This window comes from Danio rerio, chromosome 1 (genome assembly GCF_052040795.2).
Source record: "Danio rerio strain M-AB ecotype USA chromosome 1, GRCz13ab, whole genome shotgun sequence".
NCBI classification, from domain to species: domain Eukaryota; kingdom Metazoa; phylum Chordata; class Actinopteri; order Cypriniformes; family Danionidae; genus Danio; species Danio rerio.
Window position 1 is genome coordinate 53982199 of NC_141021.1, and position 17802 is coordinate 54000000.

The 17802-nt window shown below is 36.4% G+C and overlaps 1 protein-coding gene across 16 annotated transcripts in view; it reads left to right on the plus strand.

The window, feature by feature from the left end:
- The window catches only part of meis1a (Meis homeobox 1 a), an 89447-nt gene that overhangs the window by 52788 nt on the left and 18857 nt on the right, over positions 1-17802 (plus strand). For all 16 annotated transcript variants that reach the window (XM_087235066.1, XM_087235067.1, XM_087235068.1 and 13 more), the window contains 2 exons: positions 752-857; positions 8063-8208. In XM_087235066.1, the coding sequence (XP_087091192.1) occupies positions 752-857; positions 8063-8208 (252 nt within the window). The remainder of the gene's footprint in view (positions 1-751; positions 858-8062; positions 8209-17802) is intronic.

Here is a 17802-nt window from a genome sequence, read left to right on the forward strand (position 1 = left end):
CCGACAAACTGGTGAAACCTAGTGGTTTAAAAGATATAGGCCAAATGTACACTTTTAAAACAACAATTATTGAGTGTTTTATTTGCTTCTCTGTGATCCTTAAATATGCCTGATCAGACTTTTACTTTATAAACTATAAACTATAGTTACACTGAAGGACATTATAGCAGCTGTGTTCTGTAAAACACGCCGTTATTTAATATAATCTTTCCTTTGACTGAACAAAAAATGAAAGCTGAATTCCTCCTTTAATATTTGAACCCAAAGATATTCATAGTTGATCTCATCCAGCATCAAACACTGATATAAACACACACTGCCCAGCCGAACAGGTGTTTCATGTCAGCGCTGTTATCATATCATGTATTTTAGCACATGCATTGAATGCTCAATTGACCAATCAGCATCCAGCACCGTATCCATCCATCCGGCCGGTTAAAGCTAACAAGAAAAGTCCTGTGCGTGTCTGTGGGTGTGTGTTTGTTTGTCTTATAATTTCTGCGCAGATGTTTGTGCGTGTGTGTTTATATACAGCAGTCTGTGGCGTTTTCAATCTGTTTGCTCTTGCAGCATGTGTTCTGTATTACTCCTTACAGCACGCCTCTGGTATGCGCCCTTATACTGTACTTAACCGTAATATATTATGCCGCTTATTACCTGTCTGTCTCTCTGTGTCTCTCTGTGTCTGTCTGTCTGTGTGTGTGTGTGTCTGTCTGTCTGTCTGTCTGTGTGTGTGTGTATATGTGTGTAGGTGTTTTGGAGGGAGGACGACACCGCATCCGTTCACTCCACTGACACTCCTGCGGCCTGCGGCAGACGATCCAGCTCACACAATGGAGACAACAGCAGCGAGCACGGTAAACACACTTACAACATACACCACAGACACAAACACACACCACAGACATAAAACACACACTATAGATGCACTAAACACACACTACAGACTTACTACTGACACAAACACACACTACAGGCACACTATAGACATGAACACGCACTACTGACAAAAACACACTACTGACAGAAACACACACACACACACACACACTACAGACACAATGCAAACACACTACAGACACAAACACACTACTGACCATGCAGACACACAAACACACACACACACACACACACACACACACACACACACACACACACACACACACTACTGACACAATGCAGACACACACTACAGACATAAACCACACTACTGACAAAAACACACTACTGACACAAACACTACAAATACAAACACACACTACAGACAGTCTACAGACACAAACGCACACTACAGACACAATACAGACACAAACACACACTACAGACACAAATACACACTACTGACACAATCACACACTACAGACAGTCTTCAGACACAAACACACAATACAGACACTAACACACACTACAGACACAAATACACACTACTGACACAAACACACACTACAGAAACAAACACACACTACAGACAATCTACAGACACAAACACACAATACAGACACAAACACACACTACAGACACAAATACACACTACTGACACAAACACACACTACAGACAATCTACAGACACAAACACACATGACAGACACAATACAGACACTACAGACACAAACACACACCACAGACACAATGCAGACACAAATACAAACTACTGACACAATCACACACTACAGACACAATACAGACACAAACACACACTACAGACACAATACAGACACAATCAACACACATTATAGATGCACTACAGACACAAACACGCATTACAGACACACTATAGACATGAACACACACTACAGACGCAATGCAGACACACACTACAGACACAAACCCGCTCTAATGACAAAAAACAATCTACTGACACAAATACACACACACACTAGACACAAACATACTACAGACAGAATGCAGACAAAGAACAATACTGACACAAACACACAGTACAGACACAAACACACTACAGACACAACACAGACACAAACATGCACTACTGACAAGCACACACTACAGACAAAAACACACACTACAGACACACACACTACAGACACAGAAGCACACTGCTGACACAAACACACACTACTGACACAAACACTATAGACACAATGCAGACAAAAACACATTACTGACACAAACACACACTACAGACACAAACACAGACTACTGACACAAACACTGCAGACACAATGCAGACATAAACACAATACTGACACAAACACACAGTAGAGACACGCTGCTAACACAAGCACACTACGGACACACAACAGACACATACACTCACTACAAACAGAGTACAGAGACACACACTACAGACACACACATTACAGACATACTACAGACACAAACACACACTACAGACACTCTACAGACACAAACACAACAGACACAATGCAGACACAAACACTCACTGCAGAGTACGGAGACAAAAACACACTACAGACACGCACATTACAGACCTACTACAGACACAAACAAACACTACAGACACAAACACACACTACAGACACACACATTACAGACATACTACAGATACACTACAGGCACAAACACACTACTGACACAAACACACACTACAGACAGTCTACAGACACAAACACACTACAGACACTCGCACAACACACTACAGACATACTACACACACATTTGCACGACAAAATTACAGACACACACATTCACATAACACATTACAGGCACACTCGCACATCACACACATACAGGCACACACTCGCAAAACACACCACAGACACACATATACCCGCACAACACACCACAGACACGCACACACTCGCACAACACACTACAGACACACACACACACACACATGCAAGGCCTCGCTGCCTGCCAAGTGAAACAGATCTGCTGCAGGTTTGTCATCTCTAGCATACATTTACACTTTAGCACCACCACGGGGGTCTCACACACACACGCACATGCAAGTACACACACTGCTAAATAACTGCAGCCGCTCAGTGTGTGTGTCTGTGTGTGTGCGTGTGTGTTGGACAGGAAATGGTGCATGATGGATATAAAGACTCTTCTCTGGGCTCCTCTGCTCTGAGCACCAACCATGGCCAATAAAAACCAGAGTACATACTTCGCAGAGCACCGCATCTGTGTGTGTGTGTGTGTGTGTGTGTGTTTTGTTCCCTCTGCCTCAGCGCAGCAGCTGCGAGTCTGGCTCCGACTGCATATCTCACTACCTGAGAAAGAGAAACAACAGACAGACAAACATGCGGTTAAATGATCACAATGAGGCACAGAGTCTGTCCCGGAGCGTTGTTTACACTGTAAACGTTTGTTAGATGCCTTTTCTAAAGCTTTTAAATGGGCCACATTGTACAGTTTTAGCTTGTGTCGTGTTTGTTTTCAGAAACAGTTGTAATTTAGCCAGTGGTGTAAAGTAACAATTTACAAATACTCAAACTACTGTAATTGGGTAGTTTTTTCTCAGGAATTTACTAAATAGTTTTAAAAATGTGTACTTTTACTTTCCCCTCAGTACATTTTTAGTGCTGTATTGGTATTTTTACTCCAGTACTGTCTCACTACTTTATTTTTTCTTGTCTATGGGGATTAGAAAACTCAGATCCTGTGATTTCAGTCCAATCAAATCGCACATAGAAGGTAAATCGCATCATAATGAACTACCTCAAGACATGTGCGCTTTATAATTGCAGCAAATTGTTTGAAAACATTACAAGTGTCCAAGATGTCCAAAATCTTTACACGCATTGACCCAGAGACTGTTTAGATCAACCCAGGCTCATTCTGAAAACATAGTCCAGCGGACGTTTCTGGAGACCTTGAAATACGTCCCGGGAGGTACGTATTTGTGCAGTTTTTGTTTTCGCGAATCAGCGAGAAGCCGCTGTGCGCACTTTTTCGTATCTCGAGCGTCTCTCGCAAGTGCCGTTTGCGCCCGCGCTGTTCTCGCGTAAACCCACAAGAGGCCTCTGTCTGACTGCCCGAATGATTGACCGCGCGACCAGCCAATCGGCTGATCCACCCTCCTCCTTCCCTGAACTCAACCAGTTTTACCGATTGACCTGCCCACCCGCTCACTTCCCTAAACCCGAGCAACAATTTAGAAAAGCCGTCTAGAAAAAGAAAAGCCCTCGTCTGTTTTTCGGATTTCACCGCGTTTTCACCCTGTTATGAACTCGTTCGCTATATTTTTTGGATTCTGTTTTTGTCTTACCTGGTTTCTGGAACCGCTCTTCCCCGGACTCGAACCCGGACGCCTTTGTCAACTCCTCCTCTCTGCATCTGAAGTCCGCCGACGCACACGATGAGCTGACCGGACAAACTGACTGCAGCGGGAAAGCCCTCCACACGGAGGTAAGCGGTCAGCCGGCAAGCGCGAAAGGGAACGGCGTCACACCGCCCCGTATCGTTCGCTTAAAAAAATGAAATGCAGCCATACGTACCTCCCGGGACGTATTTCGCGGTCTCCAGAAACGTCCGCTGGACTACGTTTTCAGAATGAGCCTGGGTTGGTTTAGATGCATGTCACTGATGAGAAGATGATTGATGTTTACTGTATGATGACCGAAGTGGCCTTAAATGCCCAGCAGGCACAAGACGTCAACATGACGTTAGATTAACATTGTACTGCTACGTTTTGGGTACGTTGCATTTTGTTTGGAAATGAACATTGTGTTGACGACAGAACTTAACGCTAGGTCATTGTCAAAGTCTAACGTTCAACGTAACCAAATATCAACGTTTAATGATGTTACATCTTGACGTTGTGTGGATGTTACCACTTTGACGTCTATCAGATGTTGGATTTTAGTTGCCATACCTAATGAATAAATATCAGTATTTGACATCAACATGAGGTTGGTTTAAGATGTTGGCTCGACCTTGGATTTTGGTCACTTTCTAACACAGCCTAAAATCAACCAAATATCAACGTCTAATGATGTTCAGGCTGACGTTGTGTTGATGTTACCACTATGACGTCTATTAGATGTTGGATTTTAGTTGCCCTTGACGAATAAATGTCAGTATTTGATGTCAATATGAGGTTGGTTAAAGATGTTGGCTCGATGTTGGATTTTGGTCACTTTCCAACACAAGCTAAAATCAACCAAATATCAACATCATTTGACATTTGATGTAAAATAAGATAAGCACTGATTAAAATGGTTACTTTAAAATAGTAAAATTTAAAGAAAAATCTTTTACTCAAATCATAACTACTGTTTCTGATAAATAAAATTAAATATTCTATGCTAAGGCCTTCTTTGCATGTGAATGAGATGCACACTGGGAAAAAAAGTTGCCTAAAAATAGTAACATTTCAATTGACTGGTTTTACTACAATTTTATTATAATAATAATAAAAAAACAAATAATAATATCAATTATTATTATTATTATTATTTCTAATACATAAAAACAAAAAAAAAGTTTCTATGTAAATGCATTCTTTACATGTGAAATAAGAGTTACAATTCACGACAACAAGCAAATGAACTAGTTTTCAAGAGTTCACACTTAGCTGATGATTGATTATAAAGCTTGTTTGGCATGCTGTCCCGGGAGAGAGCCCCGAGCTCATAAGATCCTCGAGCCCTGGGCTCCCTCCCATTTGCAAGGCGAGAGGGGAGTTTGAGCTCAGGTAGATATCGAGAACTCCTCTGCTGTAGTTGCTAATGAACAGATAGTGATTGCTCTTAAGAGATAACTACTTACAAGGAGCATGTCTATGGTGCTGATTTGGATGAGTCAATTAACTTAAGTTGCATATTTTTGGACGGTGGGAGGAAACTGGGGAACCCGGGGGAAACCCATGTGAGCATAGGGAGAATGTGCAAACTCCACACATAAACTGGCTTTATAACGTCTAGAACCAATGACGTTCTTGCTGTGAGACAACAGTGCTAACCACTGTGCCACCGTGTCTCCTATCCATGAAAGGAGGAGGAGTAGGGGTGGAAGGGGGGATTCTTCAAAATGAAGATGTCTGTTATATGGAACTTAGGGTATTTATAGTGGCTGAGGAATCGTCTGATTGGTGGATCATAATTTGAATAATGCGGGACCAGCTGCAAGCAATCATAAGCATGTTATCCTCTCGAAATTAGTTTATAAAAAACTTCACTTATTGAAGTGAAACAGACTTTTTGATGCATAAAATTAAAGGTTATTTTTTACATTTACTTGCATGTTAAATGACAAACAATGAGAAAAAAGGTTCAATTAAAACAGGAACATCTTCATTAACTTGTTTTTTTTTTAATCAAGAAAAAAAGTTTCTGTGTCGACTCCTTTGCATGTGGAAAAAAAGTGCCTAAATTATGACATTCAAATGAACAGGCTTTATTGCAGTGAGAATATTTGGGATGCATAAAACTTATGTAAATGCTGCCTTTGCATGTGAAATGGGGTGTGAAGTAACTTTATAAGTAATATTCAAATTAAACGCTGTTATTCAAATTTACCATCAACTTTAACATCTATGTTATCAGCTTATCCAGGTAGCTGAGGTTCTTTAAGGTTGTTTTTTTAGTTTTTTCTGAAGGTTTTGATATTAAGAAGGACATTTTGATTGTCTTATATAATTCACTTATCAAATCTGTCTTTACTTTTAACATTGTAGCCCGGTGTAACTCCCTCTCTGTACAAAGCAGAAATAACCTTTTAAGATTAGTATATGTAGCGAGAAAAATAATTGGTGAGAGACAAACACCTCTCACTGATTTATTAATATCAGCGACATAAAGAAAAACCTCCACTACTCTTCCCATCCTTAACAAGATTCCTGAGTATATCCATCTAGTAGACAGTATAAGTCCCTTTAGCAAAAAAGCCTAAGTACAAAGAGACATTTATTCCCACAGCCATTGTTTTTTTAAATATGATTTTTTAAATAATTGTGCAAATGTATTTATGTTTTGCTGTTGTGTGTGAGCCTCTGTTTTCCAAGGGCGTAGAATTTTAATGGATATTATCCCCACCAATATCCACCACTTACTGAAATGTCTCCACCAATAATTTAATCGCCTTCATAATAAAATTATGCTCCATCAACCCTTTGTAACCTGGATGTACTCAAAGGGTTAAATCCATAGGTGTATATAATAGATAATAGGGATAAAACGGTTAAATTGCCTATTGTGTCTCTTTAAATTTCTGGACATTCGTGTAAATTGACTTTTGCAGCATAGGACATGTTTCATTAATTGTTATTTGTATTATTACGTGTTTAAACCTTTTTTCATGTGTTTAAAAGCATGTAACAGAGTTTGTGCAGTTCAATACATGTGCTCAAGGGATGTATGTCCCCACCAATATCGAGAGCAAATCAACACCCTTGCAATTTTCTCACCCATGTGGGATAGACGAATTTTTGTAATGTGTTATTTTCCCCTATGAAACTCAAAGTTGTTGTCTTTTTCTTATTTTGCATTATGGAAGGCATTGTTTTAAATGCAGAAGTTACTGGTTTGACAGGAAAATTGGGCTCCTCTGATGTTGCTACCATATTATATTAAACAGAAGCTCAAATAATTATAGCTAATGATCTAATTTGGGGATGATAAAAATAATGTGATCGTAATGTTTTGCGATGAAAGAAAAACAGCGTAATCATGCTCAAATTAGGTTTACTCATGCTTTCGATGTATAATTATGGAGTTATGTCAAACTAAATATGGATTTGCATTTGCTAGAAAGTTTTTGACGATCATAAAACAGGAAAAGCAATTGAATATTTATATACGATCAAAATACTTCATAACTTCATTTTCCTTTAGCTTAGTCCCTTTATTCATCAGAGGTCGCCACAGCGGAATGAACCGCCAACTTATCCAGCATATGTTTTACACAGCGGATGCCCTTTCAGCTGCAACCTGGCACTGGGAAACACCCATACACTCTCACATTCACACACATACACTACAGCCAATTTAGTTAACCCAATTCATCTTTAGTGCATGTCTTTGGACTTTGTGGGAAGCCCGAGCACCCACTCTGACACGAGGAGAACATGCAAACTCCACATAGAAATGTCATCAAAATACCTCCAGTCCTGAAATTATTCTTATTATTCTTTCTTTAGGTGACTTTCTGGATCAGAGTGTCGCCTCTCCTAGCACAGGAGAGGAGGAAGACCCCGATAAAGAGAGGAAGAATAACAAGAAAAGAGGAATTTTTCCCAAAGTGGCAACCAATATCATGAGAGCATGGCTGTTCCAGCACCTCACGGTAAAACACGTCTCTGCTTTCCCAATGATTACACTTTTAAGGTCTTAATTGAACACTGTGTGTTACCTTGTTGTGTAAAAACCAAAATGGCACACGATGAACTTTCAAAAGTTCACACTTAGTTGAAGATTGGTTATAAAGAGGGGGGATTTGAGCTCAGGTAGATCTTGAGAACTCCCCTGCTGTAGTTGCTAATGAACAGATAGTGATTGCTCTTAAGAGATAACTACTTACTATAGGAGCATGTCAATGGTGCTGATTTGGATTAGTCAATTAAGTTGCATGTTTTTGGACGATGGGAGGAAACCGGGGAACCCAGGGGAAACCCACGTGAGCACGGGGAGAATGTGTAAACTCTGCACAGAAAAGTCTGCTGGCTTGGTAAGGACTAGAACCAGTGACATTCCTGCTGTGAGGCAACAGTGCTAACCACTGGGCCTCTTTGCCACCTGTCTAGGAAAGGAGGAGGAGTAGGGGTGGAAGGGGGGATTCTTCAAAACGAAGATGGCTGTTATATGGAACTTAGGGTATTTATAGTGGTTTAGTTATTCAGCTGTAATCAGTATTAATGTAAATGACATAATTACAGCAAAAATTGCCCAAGATTAATGCATATAATGTGATTACATACAATATCAATCAATATACTGTAATCTCACTAATAAGGGATATATTGGCTAATGTTTTGACAAATGTCTCTCAAATTTATAATGAATGTCAAAAACTAAATTTAGGGCCTTAAAAAGTCTTCAATTCACTGAAATATGCTGTTGTAGGACTTAAATACTTTTTAACAGGTCGCAATTTTCCCTTGTCCATTTAAAGCGTATACCCAATCGGTAATAAAAATTAGCATTTTGTTGTGTTAAAATGTGAATTTTCATTCATAATGGTCTTAAAAAGTTTTGACTTGATGAAGCCTGTAACGTTAACTCTTATGTGCTGTTGGGGATGCTTTTATCCAGTCAGGGGTGATTTTGAGTCTTTATCTTGGCCATAACTTTTTCTGTGTTCAGCTAGCAAAATGATTTTTAGTGACACATCTTATTTTGACTTATATGCTAAGAAAATCCTTTGAATTAAAAAAAAAAAATATCAATAATATACTCCGGGCAAATCTGTTACTCTATATTCGGGATGAAAACATCCGCTGAATTAAACTGCTGTAAAATGCATCAGATAAATATATTTTTTATTTCTTTGCATAAATCTGTTACTTAACCTCAGTCCTGATCAAAACTACTAAATTGTTTAGAAAATTACAGGATTTTAACTCTTTAATTGCAAATTCATAAATGATGTCACTGATTTAGTGAAAACACACACAAAATTATGTTTTTTCAATATAAAAATTAATTGTGGACTAGAATTATTCTTTATTTTACCTTTTATCAAAGTCTTGGACATGAAAAACAACATTGTTTTTGATGCATTACTTTTGATTAATTTTCTTTTTTTTTCTAAATTTACTGTTATTGGCTGTTTTTACCCCATTGAGATCCATTATAACCACATTTTTTTTAATAGCAAAACCATGACGCCAAATAATCATGGATTTTTCATTGTTTGTGGTTTTCCCTCTTGGGAAGAGGTCAAGTTAGTTTTTTTTTTTACTGTTGATCATTAGTTGGCTCTATTAACCCTTTAGATTAGCCTGTGCAGCAAAAAAAACCATAGTTTCTGGATTTTATATGGAGTATAACAGCAGATTAAAGTGTGTGTATGTGGGTGTGTGAGTGTGTGAGAGTGACGTTTACGCACTTAACTTGATGTGTCTGAAAAAATCAAAAATGCATCTCAGCTCTTAGAACTACATGGTTTAAACAAAAATAAAGACTGTATTGAACATTATAACCACCATCAAATGTGGTTATAATGGAAGTCAATGGGGCAAAAAACAGCCACCAACAGTAAATCAGGGACAAAAAAGAAAATCTAACAATGCATCAAAGCCAATGTCCTTACTAATCGTTCACATGTTCAAGACTGTCATAAAAGGTTTAAAAAATCCAGTTCACAATTACTGTTTATGTTGAACATAGGGCATTTTGTGTTTTTTTTTCACCAAATCGGTGACATCATTTATTAATTTGGCAATTAAAGAGTTAAAATGCTGTATTTTTAAAAAAAACATTTTGTAGTTTTGATCAGGACTGAGGTTCATCTACAGATTTATGCAAAAAAAATTTTAAATAAGTATTTATCTGATGCATTTTTACTCTAGTTTAATTCAGTGGATGTTTTCATTATGAACCTAACAAAAGGGTAGTAAATTTTAACAGTGAACAATGTTTTCAAAATGTTTGCTTCTTTTGAAAATTTAAACATAACATTTTTTTTGGAATGTTGAAATGTTCTTTCGATTTTTGGAATGTTCCGAGAATATTCCATTTCAATAATGCTTCTAAAATGGAATGTCCCATTACCAAGAAAAACATAAAAATAAAAAGCTTTCGTGTATATCTTAACATTAGCAGAACGTTCTTACAACATACACTTCCTATCAGGGAAGCTGTTGTGTACTTATCTAAAAATGTGCTGCTTTATTTAGAAGCTTAATCTGAAGGTCATCAATACACACACATAGGACTATAAAACAGCTTACAGATGCACAGAATAAGATAAGACGCTCACGCCGACATGTCTGTACCTGCACGGCCATATTATTTCAAGCTCAGTGACGCTCCCACAATGCCTAGAGGCTAGTTAGCGAACACACACACACATAGAATTCACTAATGACCAGTGTAACGGTATATATGGGGTTGAAACGCAGGCAGGGTTTCCTTACTGTTGTCATGTGTATGGTGTGATTACAGTTTCCATGGTAAAGTGGGCGGGATAGTTTAGAACCCCACCCCCTCCTGCTAGCCTTATTTTATTCACAGCAAGTGCTTTTTTCTGCATGCTTATTTTCCTCCTCTCTCTCTCTCTCTCTCTCTCATTGGGAAACTTGTTGAATCTCCTTCCAAACAAATAAGCGCTCACACCAGCTCATAAACACCAGCTCATATGCGGCCCACATAAAGCCTGTGATTTGGATTGGGTAATTAGTGGGTACTTTGTTCCCTTCTTGACAGCAGATGTGAAGCAGCAGAGCAGAAAGTCTGACATAAAAACAGCGCTGTTGAAGTTGAGCATTGCTGATGCATTCTTTTTGTCATTTATGATTAAAAGTTAACAGAGGACAGGAAGCACATACAGCATAAGCAGCATTTTAGGAAGTGAAATTACTTTTTTTTATTTGCAAGACGACTTCTGTATATATTTTTTTACCCTTTACTTTACTACTTACTTTCGTGGATAAGGAAACGGTGTTGTACGCACTCCACTGAAGACATCCGTTAGCCTACATAATTAATTTTGTTTAACCACGAAGATTTGCTTCAAAACTATGTCTAAATTCAATTCTAATTTCTAGCAAACGAATAAATGAACAATAATAACGAAGTGTGGTCAATACTACTACTAATAATAGCATTATACAAATGCAAATTGTCATGAATGAACTGACCCCCCCCCCCCCACCCTCTGAAAATATTAATTTCTGTAACATTTTAATCATTTATTTATTTATTTTTTTCATATGCAAAGATATTTGCGTATTGCTGTACATCCTGTGTAGGGATGCAACGATTATACATTTTGGTTATGCGATTATAGTCTGAGGAATAATCACGGTTTCACGGTTATCACGATTATTAAGCTTTCATTAAATTCAAAACACTAGTAGTTTAGAAAATCACATAAAAACTCCTTGCGCTCTATTTTAACGATCTAGGCGCAAAGTCTGAAGTGCATGGCGCAAAAGCATTAAGGGCGTATCCGAATCCACGTTTGCTATTTTACGAATGGGAAAATCCACTCTGCCCCGCGGCGCATAGTCTAACAAGGTTAAGCTTATTCTCTTAATGAGTTATTGGTGTGTTTTGAGAATAAACCAGTCAGAGTCTCATCTCCCATTGCCTTTAAGAGTCTATTGCGTCGCGCCATAGCACATTTGCTGATTACATAAAAACTGAGCGCTTCACTAGCGAGAAAACAGTTAAACAGAGCATCTGCAGCATGAGAATGAAAGAATGAGCCTCCTCCAATTGTCCTTTACTTTCACTTTCTCTCTTTCGTGGATAAGGAAACAGTGTTGTACGCACAGACATCTATTAACCTACATAATTTATTTTGTTTGTTAAGCTCAAAGATTTGTTTCAAAACTGTTTCTAAATTCAGTTCTAATTTTTAGCAAACGAATAAATTAACAATAAAAACGAAGTGTGGTCAAAAAACTGAGTTATATTCAAACACACATGCTGTGCCCCATATGGTCTAAAACTTGACAGGTGGACAAATTTAAGCTTGTTTTTAATAAAACAAATATAAATATGCATATAATAAAAACTACTACTACTACTAATAATAATGATAACACTACATCAAAGCAAATTGTCATGAATAAACTAAATAAAGCCCCCTGAGATGATGAAGGCATGAAGGCAATTTTTTTCATTTGTAAAGATACTTGTCTATTGCTGTACATCCTGCATGATTTAAGCAATGTGTAAACGAGGCACACAACTAGTTTGCTCTGCACTGGTCTGGACTTTAGACCTGCTTTCAGCTGGTCTATTGCACAGATGACAGTATATAATATTTGACTAGATATTTTTCAAGACACTTCTATACAGCTTAAAGTGACATTTAAAAGCTTAACGAGGTTAATTAGGTTAACTAGGCAGGTTAGGATAATTAGGCAAGTTATTCTATAACGATGGTTTGTTCTGTAGACAATCAAAAAAATATAGCGTAAAGGGGCTAATAATATTGTTTCTAAAATTGTGTTTAAAAAATTAAAAACTGCTTTTATTCTAGTCGAAATAAAACAAATAAGACTTTCTCCAGAAGAAAAAATATTATCAGACATACTGTGAAAATTTCCTTGCTCTGTTAAACATCATTTGGGAAATTTCTAAAAAAAGGAAACAAAAATCAAAGGGGGTTTAAAAATTCTGATTTCTACTGATATCCAGTGTCATGCAGCCCTATTTAAACATACTTTAGAAGCAAATGCACAGATATACATGTTTGAGAACCTGAACACACTTGATTGAGGGAGGTTTTAGGTAAACAATGAAGGAGATTGTAGACACAGGCTTTCCATCAGGCGCCGGTGACGGAGGTAAGCATGCAGATTGATGACGTTACAGCATTCCCTGAGATCATTAGAGAGTCAAAGGTCATGTGTTAAAGAAGGAGCACAGCCTTTATTCCAGTACAGTCGCCTGATGCATTGAGCTCCAGCAAATACACAAACACACTGCAGACGTTCTCTGTGTTCTGATCATCCTTAAACTCCGTATTCATGTTTGTCACAGTGAAGAAAAAAAAATATTCACTGGGTTTGCTAAGGTAAGCGGTTGCAAACAATTTATATAGGCTGAATTTAAGCAAACAAATGAAATGTAGTAATGTTCAACTTAATTTGTTTGTTTAAATTTAGCCTATAAACATTTTTTGCAACCACTTACCTTCTGATTACGTCTTCATTCAGTCGCAGACAGACCGAAAGTATTGGGTTTAGTGGTTCATTATTTTTTCAGACTTATTGTTCTGCAAAACCCCATATGCTGTTATGATTTTTTTATGACACATGAGTCAGTTTGACTGCATTATTTTTCTTTTTTTTCCATTTTGGAGCTTTGTGGTGTTTTTTTTTCCATGAAAACAAAGTGCTTAAAGTTTAGTGCTCAAAAAATAAGCAGACTGTATAGCTGAAAAAAAGAGTGTTTTTTTCCACGTTTATGTTTGATACACTTCATGATGACGAATGTTTTTATGTTACTTTATTTTAAAAAGTAAGGTTATAACTATTTTAAAAATTTTACTGTATATTTTAAGGAATTCTAATACACTGTAAAAATGTAAGGACAAAAAGTCAAGACAACACATTTTTTTAAGCACATATTGCTTGAACTTATTTTAATAAGTTACTGTTATCTGGTTATCTGGTAACATTTTATACATACTAATATAACATATTAGTTATACAAAGATTCAACTAAAAAAGTAAAGGTCGCAGTCATTATTAATTATTTACCAAGACCTAAAAAGAATTTTAGAGAAAAAGTGAAATTATTTAGTAGGGTTTCAAAAATGGTTATTTTTATTTGTCGAGCTGTTGATAAATGGATTAAAATTGAATAGGTTTCGTGGCTTAAATTGATATGATATGCAATTGTATTTTCAAATTAAATGTTATCATTAAAAAACATTAAAACAAATTAAAGACAAAAAAGTGTAAAATTAAATTAATCAAAAAGTAAAAAAAAAGTACAAATTAAGCAAGGAAAAGCTAAAATAGAAATAAAATAGAATAAAAATAAATAAATTAATAAACAAACAAACAAACAAACAAAGACCAGGAAAAAAAGATTTTAACTGATTGCAGAAAAATCTAAAGCAGAGTAAAATATATTTAAACAATTAAAGTTAAAGAAAAAAATTAATTAAGGAAAAGCTAAAACAGAAATAAAATGGATTAAAATAATAAAAAATAATTCATATTTTTTTAACTGATTCCAAGACAATCTAACACAGAAAATTTACACAATTAAGTAAAAAAAAAAAAAAAATCCAGAAAAAAAAAATGAATTCAGGAAAATCAAAAACTGAAAAAGCCCACAAGATTTCTTCAAATTAAACAGCAAAAGATGTGACAAAAAAGTGAGACAAAGCAAATTCGCCAATACCTCTGAAAACCAGGACCACCTAGTCCCTAGAACCCCTTTTGTGATTAGAATGATTGTGAAGGTTTCATGGTTTAAATTGGTCGGGCATGCATTTGTAATGATACAGTACATTTTTATCATTAAAATAGTCAAAAAATAAAAGACAAAAAAAGAAATCAATCTAAAATTTAAAAAAGGGGAAAAAAAGTATAAGAAAAATAACATAAAAACTGATTCCAGGAAATTCTAAAATAGTAAAAAAAAATATATTTAAACAATTAAAAAAAAAACAGCAAAAAAGAATCCAGAAAAAACAAAAACAGAAAAAAACAACAAGATATCATAAAATTAAACAGCAAAAGATGTGACAAAAAGTGAGACGAAGCAAATACTTCTCCAATACTTCTCAAAAATCAGCACCACAAAGTCCCTAGAAGCAAGTTTTGAGACTTCATTCATCAAATGCGATCAATGAAATCTCACTCCAACTACACACTTCCCATTTCCACGACTGAACACTTTCAACAGTACGAGATGGCAGGAGAACCCAGCTTTCACTTCTTCAGCAAGCAGTGCCTTTAGTTTAGCCTGTATTTACCTCCTCATCATCATCATGATGCTACTGTTTTAGCCGCGCTCTGCTTTGAAGCATTTGTCTGTAATGAGGGGGCTGTAATTAGTGCGAGTCTCTAGAAGCCAGGAGCGGATCGGCTGGGGGTTCCTCAAGGGTCGAACTCACCCTTATCAAAACACCATCCATTACTCCTCTGACAGCTCCTCCTGGAGACCCGGACCTACAGGGAATTTCCCTCAAACGAAAGAGACGCGGAAAAGAGAAATGAAAGAGGAGAGGCCATTCATCACAGTGTGATGGAGGGAGGGGTGCAGATAAACTCAAGACTCCTGCTTGAAACGGAAGAAAATCACAGTCCCATTTCTGGATCTTATTGAATGGACTTGAAAAAAACGTTTGCCAAGTTACAAGATACGGATCATGTCTATATACTGATGAACGCACATTTATTAGCCCTCCTGCATGTCAAATTTTAATTCCTTTTCAAATGTTTCTCAAGATTGTTTGCTTTGTCTTTTCTTTACATATTCACTTGTTTTCCTTCGGCTTCACCACAGCAGAATGAACCGCCAACTTATCCAGCATATGTTTTACACAGTAGATGCCCTTCCAGTTGCAACCCAGAGACACTTCATTCATTCATTTTCTTGTTGGCTTAGTCCCTTTATTAATCAGAGGTCGCCACAGCGGAATGAACCGCCAACTCATCCAGCATATGTTTTATGCAGAAGATGCCCTTCCATTTGCAACCCATCACTGTGATACATCTCATTCACACTCATACACTAAGGCTAATTAAGCTTAGCCAATTCACCTATAGTGCATAATATCTTTGGACTGTGGGGGAAATCGGAGCACCCGGAGGAAACCCACTCGAACACAGGGAGAACATGCAAACCCCACACAGAAAAACTGGCCTAGTCGAGACTCAAACCAGCAACCTTTTTGCTTTGAGGCGACAGTGCTAACCACTGAGCCACCATGCCGCCTGTACATACTTAGTAATTTTGCAAGATACCAGTTTTCAGCTTAAAGTGCAGTTTAAATGGTTAATAATTATAGGTAAACTAGACTAAATGCACTTGGGAAAAATATTTACAGCAATAAATAAATTAGCATAATAATCAACAATAAAATATTATATGTACACTGTAAAAAGTGAAAACTTAAACAAACTTCTTCGACTTGTTACAATTAAATGAATTAAGTTTGACAAACCTAATTCATAACAGTTTTCAGTAATAAATTAAGTTTTAGGTGTTTTAGTTTTTAGTCATTTATTTTAGAAAATAAGAATGGAACAGTACATACAGTTCAGCCATTCAATATAATATTGTAAATATAATAATAATAGTAAAAAGTACTTCTGTTACAGTGCAAATAAGTCCCTTCTCTTGTTAATATAAAAATAATACTTAATTGTTTTTGGCAAATACAAGTATTGCTCATTATTAATAGTGAACAATACTTATACTTGCCATAAATAACTTACTAAAACCTGTTACAAATTGTATAACTTAATTCATTAATGAAAACTGTTATAAATTAAGTTTGTCAAACTTAATTCATTTAACTGTAACAAGACAAAGTAATTTGTTTCCACTTTTTACAGTCAATAGTTTTATATTTGAAATAAAAAAACAATGATTTTAGAATTAATTTAATATAATTTCAGTTATTTAATAATATTTAATGTAATGTGTTATGTATTCAATTTTTTATTATGTAATTACCAAAAAAAGCTTTCATATTTAATATATCAGTGAAATGAAATGTTATGAGCAGTTTCTTTTTTTAAATATTTCCCAAATGATGTTTAACAGAGCAAGGAACTTTTCTCAGTATGTCTGATAATATTTTTTCTTTTGGAGAAAGTCTTGTTTGTTTTGTTTCGGCTAGAATAAAAGCAATTTTTAATTTTTTTAAAAACATTTTAATGTCAAAATTATTTGTTTAACTATTTTAATTTACATTACTAATACATTGTTATGTTTAGATTGTTAACACCACTTACATTTCAAGAGTTCACTATTAGGTATTGTCTGATGACACTATTAGGAGGTTTGGCATGCTGTCCTGGGAGATAACCCTGAGCTCAGAGATAATTGAGCCCAGGGCTCCCACCAGGTCTTTTAGCATGTAAGGGGGTTTAAGATCAGGTAGGTCTCAAGAGCTCCCCCTAGTAAAGAAGGAAAAAGAGGAGATGGGGCGGGAGGGGGGATTCTTCAAAAACACAGATAATACAGTTTATGGTGAAATCAGTCTGTTTATTGTTAAGCTTGGATCAACCTAATTGGG